At 46.5% G+C, this 1,383-nt stretch overlaps 1 protein-coding gene across 1 annotated transcript in view; it reads right to left on the bottom strand.

Annotated features, from left to right (window-relative positions):
* DTX4 (deltex 4, E3 ubiquitin ligase) overlaps positions 1 to 1,383 on the bottom strand; it is a 36,695-nt gene that overhangs the window by 14,185 nt on the left and 21,127 nt on the right. The window contains exon 6 of the mRNA XM_008581376.1: positions 257 to 409. Within this exon, the coding sequence (XP_008579598.1) occupies positions 257 to 409 (153 nt within the window). The remainder of the gene's footprint in view (positions 1 to 256; positions 410 to 1,383) is intronic.

Raw genomic sequence — 1,383 nt, forward strand, 5'->3', positions numbered from 1 at the left:
GTTACTCTCATCAGATGTGTTCCCTGGACTTTGAACCTCCTAGCCTCTGAAACTGTAAGCAGATAAATTTTGTTTTCTTATAAATCACCCATTTCCAAGTTTTTTGTTATAAGCAACAGGAACGGACTAATACAGTGGTCCAAAGGGAAGATAAAGAAGGGTTTTTATCCTGCAGCAGTACCTCTAAGACCCCCCAGATCACCTGGGCGAGGCCCTCATGCCTTTGCTCCTCTACGGCCCACAGGCTGGCACTGACCTTGTTCCCGTTGTTGTACATGGCAACCAGGCAGTAGATGTGGTAGATGTGGCCACACCTAGACAGCTTTCCCACCACGTCCGGCTTCACCGTTGGCTGTGAGCCCTTGTAGCCAGAGGGGGCCGTGAGGCGCTCCATACAGATGGTGCAGTCCTGGGGTGAGAGGGGGCAGAGCAGAAAGGCCATCAGCTCTCACCCAGCCTGGAGGCCAGACCATCTCCATGGTTGCATAATCTCAGCGGTCAGATCAGCTGTTACTGTTCCTCTTCTAGAAAGCCCACAAATCAGGGTGTATGTGCTTTTAGGAATCTAAACATAGTTGGTCTTGCTTCACACAACAGAGAAATTCTTGAAATAATGTGGGGATCTTCAAAAAATTTGTGGAAATATTTGTATTATCTTTTAATTCCATTTTTCCATGAACTTTTTCAAGTACCTCCATAATTCCTGGTAGTGGTACATGTTAACGTGGGCTCATCAACTAAATTATAATCTCCTCAAGGGCTGTGATGATGCACTGTCCTTTCTTTGTGTCCTACAATGGCTTGCAGAGGAAACAAATGCTTGTTGATAGACCCACTGATGAGCTTTACTTAAGCTGAACTTTNAGTGAAGGTTATTCTGGGCACAAGAAAGAACATGAGAAAAGTCTGTGACTTAGAAAAAGCTCAGACATTGCAAGGTGAGCATTATCACCTAAGGAGACTCCCAGATTCCTGGAAACCAGCTCTACTGGGGGAACACCATTCCATTGTCAGCTAACCAACAAGACCAGCATCACAAACAGCCTTCCTGTCCTCTGACAGTGGGACTCTAGGGCAGGGATTACCAGGTATACTTTGGCAACAGTTTTCTAACACCTTTGAAGGGACAATCAGAATGTCTTGAAGTTGTCTGAAGAAAATGAATTATAACTGAAATTACTAGCCCTGGAGAAGGGGTGATTGGGGAACCCATTCCCACTGGTATGAATGAACACACGCCATGGGCCCAGCACTGTGATAAGAACTTCTTTCTACTTCGTTGATGGGGCCCACTTCACCCAGCAATGGGCTATGACAATGGGCCACTCCCTTCAGAACCTTCATGGATGAAAACCCACCCCCCTCAGACCACCATACCCAAGG

Source organism: Galeopterus variegatus, unplaced genomic scaffold (genome assembly GCF_000696425.1).
Source record: "Galeopterus variegatus unplaced genomic scaffold, G_variegatus-3.0.2 Scaffold2340, whole genome shotgun sequence".
Classification (NCBI taxonomy): domain Eukaryota; kingdom Metazoa; phylum Chordata; class Mammalia; order Dermoptera; family Cynocephalidae; genus Galeopterus; species Galeopterus variegatus.